This window comes from Onychostruthus taczanowskii, unplaced genomic scaffold (assembly GCF_017590055.1).
Source record: "Onychostruthus taczanowskii isolate IOZ18803 unplaced genomic scaffold, ASM1759005v1 scaffold646, whole genome shotgun sequence".
NCBI classification, from domain to species: Eukaryota; Metazoa; Chordata; class Aves; order Passeriformes; family Passeridae; genus Onychostruthus; species Onychostruthus taczanowskii.
The window spans coordinates 7,850-10,920 of NW_024504189.1; the positions used below are offsets into that span (position 1 = coordinate 7,850).

General features: G+C 64.7%; 1 protein-coding gene across 1 annotated transcript; it reads right to left on the bottom strand.

Moving 5' to 3' along the window:
• Nucleotides 1-56: 56 nt before the first annotated feature.
• On the bottom strand, nucleotides 57-1,706 carry LOC121344544 (proline-rich protein HaeIII subfamily 1-like). The gene is made up of 3 exons (XM_041420626.1): nucleotides 1,650-1,706; nucleotides 596-673; nucleotides 57-344 (listed from the first exon to the last, which is right to left on the bottom strand). The coding sequence occupies exons 2-3, from the start codon at nucleotides 647-649 to the stop codon at nucleotides 57-59; spliced, it is 342 nt and encodes a 113-aa protein (XP_041276560.1). The 5' UTR covers nucleotides 650-673; nucleotides 1,650-1,706.
• Between the last annotated feature and the right edge of the window lie 1,365 nt (nucleotides 1,707-3,071).

Below are 3,071 nucleotides of genomic sequence, written 5' to 3' on the forward strand. Positions count from 1 at the left end.
CTCTCCCCCCCAAAATGGGGGTTCACAACGCCCCTCCCCCTCCCCAAAATGGGGGTTCACAATGCCCCTCCCCCTCCCCAAAAAGGGGCACGGGGCGGGGTGGGGGAGGGGCTGACCTTGGGGGTCTCCAGGGCGGCGTCGGGGGGCGAGGCGTCCCCTCCCCCCCCCGAGCTCTCCTCATCCTCGGCCACGCTGATGAAGATCGAGGGGGGCTCCAGCTCCGCCCCCCCCAGCTCCGGGGGGGCTTCGGGGGGAGGGGACCCCGAGCTGGGACCCCCCCCCGGGGCTGGGGGACCCCCCTTGGCCTTGGGGTCGTCCTCGCTCGGGCGCTTGGGGGGCTTCTCCTGGGGACAGGGACCCCCCCAAAGTGTCACCTTGTCCCTGTGCCCACCTGGGCAGGTGTCCCCAAAAGGGTCTGGGGTCACCCTGCCCACCCCTCCAGGTGTCCCCAAAAGGGTCTGGGGTCACCCCGTCCCTGTCCCCACCCCTCCAGGTGTCCCCAAAAGGGTCTGGGGTCACCCTGCCCACCCCTCCAGGTGTCCCCAAAAGGGTCTGGGGTCCCAGGTGTCCCCTGTCCCCCTGTCCCTGTCCCCACCTCTCCAGGTGTCCCCTCGGGCTCGTGGCGCGTGGTGGCCTCCAGGATGGCCATGGTGGACAGGGGGATGTGCGCTTGCTGTCACCGAGGGGGGACACAAACGGCGGGGTGTGACATCCCCGGGGGTGCCACCTGTCCCCGGGGGTGCCACCTGTCCCCAGGGGGTGTGACATCCCCGGGGGTGGCACCTGTCCCCAGGGGTGGCACCTGTCCCCAAGGGGTTTGACATCCCCGGGGGTGGCACCTGTCCCCAGGGGTGCCACCTATCCCCAGGGGTGGCACCTGTCCCCAGGGGGTGTGACATCCCCGGGGGTGGCACCTGTCCCCAGGGGGTGTGACATCCCCGGGGGTGGCACCTGTCCCCAGGGGGTGTGACATCCCTGGAGGTGCCACCTGTCCCCAGGGGTGCCACCTGTCCTCAGGGGGTGTGACATCCCCGGGGGTGGCACCTGTCCCCAGGGGTGCCACCTGTCCCCAGGGGTGGCACCTGTCCCCAGGGGGTGTGACATCCCCGGGGGTGGCACCTGTCCCCAGGGGTGCCACCTGTCCTCAGGGGGTGTGACATCCCTGGGGGTGGCACCTGTCCCCAGGGGTGCCACCTGTCCCCAGGGGGGGTGACATCCCTGGAGGTGCCACCTGTCCCCAGGGGTGCCACCTGTCCCCAGGGGTTGTGACATCCCTGGGGGTGGCACCTGTCCCCAGGGGTGCCACCTATCCCCAGGGGTGGCACCTGTCCCCAGGGGGTGTGACATCCCCAGGGGTGGTACCTGTCCCCAGGGGGTGTGACATCCCCAGGGGTGGCACCTGTACCCAGGGGTGCCACCTGCCTTCAGGGGGTGTGACATCCCCGGGGGTGGCACCTGTCCCCAGGGGGGCCACCTGTCCCCTGGGCATGTCCTCTGTCCCCTGGGGGATGTCACCTGTCCCCAGGGCTGTCCCCCTTCCCCGGGGGCTGTCCTCTGTCCCCAGGGGCTGTCCCCTGTCCCCAGGTGGTGTCACCTGTCCCCAGGTGACGTCACCTGTCCCCAGGTGGTGTCACCTGTCCCCATGTCACCTGGTGGGGGGTGAGGGCGCGCACGTGGCTCAGCAGGGGCTCGCGCAGCTCTGGATACTTGTCACCCCCGTCCCCGGGGGATGTCACCTGTCCCCCATCCCCGGGAGCTGTCCCGTGTCCCCAGGGGCTGTCACCTGTCCCCAGGTGATGTCACCTGTCCCCAGTGTCACCTGGTGGGGGGTGAGGGCGCGCACGTGGCTCAGCAGGGGCTCGGGATCACCTGCGGGTCACCTGAGACTCACCTGGGGTCATCTGGGACACACCTGGATCACCTGAGAGACACCTGGGGTCATCTAGGACACACCTGGGACACACCTGGATCACCTGGGGGTCACCTGGGACACACCTGGGGTCACCTGGGACACACCTGGAACACACCTGGATCACCTGGGGGTCACCTGGGTCACCTGGGACACACCTGGATCCCCTGCGGGTCACCTGAGACTCACCTGGGGTCATCTGGGACACACCTGGGACACACCTGGATCACCTGGGGGTCACCTGAGACACACCTGGGGTCACCTGGGACACACCTGGATCACCTGGGGGTCACCTGGATCACCTGGGGGTGACCTGAGACTCACCTGGATCACCTGGGTGTCACCTGGGACACACCTGTATCACCTGGGGGTGATCTGAGACTCACCTGGATCACACCTGGGCCTCACCTGAGACACCTGGGGTCAGCGGGGATGGACCCTTCCTACACCTTGGGGTACTGACACACCTGAGAGTGGTTTTTGCAGGAATTTTGGGGTAATTCTGGGGGATTTTGGGGCCCCAGACCTGTTCCATGATGAGCCTGGACAGGATGTCCATGACAGAACCTGGATCACGAAGCGCATTTGGAATTTTGCGTCCAGTTTTGGGGTGAATTTTGGGGTGAATTTTGGGGTAATTTCAGGGGATTTTGGGCCCCAGACCTGTTCCATGATGAGCCGGGACAGGATGTTCATGACGGGGGTACAAGGTCAGCGCCTGGATCACCGTGCGCATCGGGGATTTCGGGGCCAGACTTGGGGTGAATTTTGGGGTGAATTTTGGGGTAATTTCATGGAGATTTTTGCAGGAATTTTGGGGTAATTTCAGGGGGATTTTTGGGGTAATTTCAGTGGATTTTGTGGCCCCAGACCTGTTTCATGATGAGCCGGGAACAGGAATTCTGGGGTAATTCCAGGGGGATTTTTGGGGTAATTTCAGGGGATTTTGTGGCCCCAGACCTGTTCCATGATGAGCCTGGACAGCATGCTCATGACGGGGGTACAAGGTCAGGGCTGGATCACCGTGCGCATCGGGGATTTCGGGGCCAGTTTTGGGGTGACATTTTCAGGAAATTTGGGGTAATTTCAGTGGATTTTGGAGTATTTTTTTTGGGATTTTGGGCCCCAGACCTGTTTCATGATGAGCCGGGACAGGATGTTC

Excerpts from the sequence above, each read along its gene's own strand:
- LOC121344544 (XM_041420626.1), bottom strand. The coding sequence starts at position 649 with ATGGCCATCCTGGAGGCCACCACGCGCCACGAGCCCGAGGGGACACCT. Across the intron at positions 345-595 it reads CCGAGGGGACACCTGGAGAG|GAGAAGCCCCCCAAGCGCCC; the intron begins GTGGGGACAGGG and ends CCCTGTCCCCAG.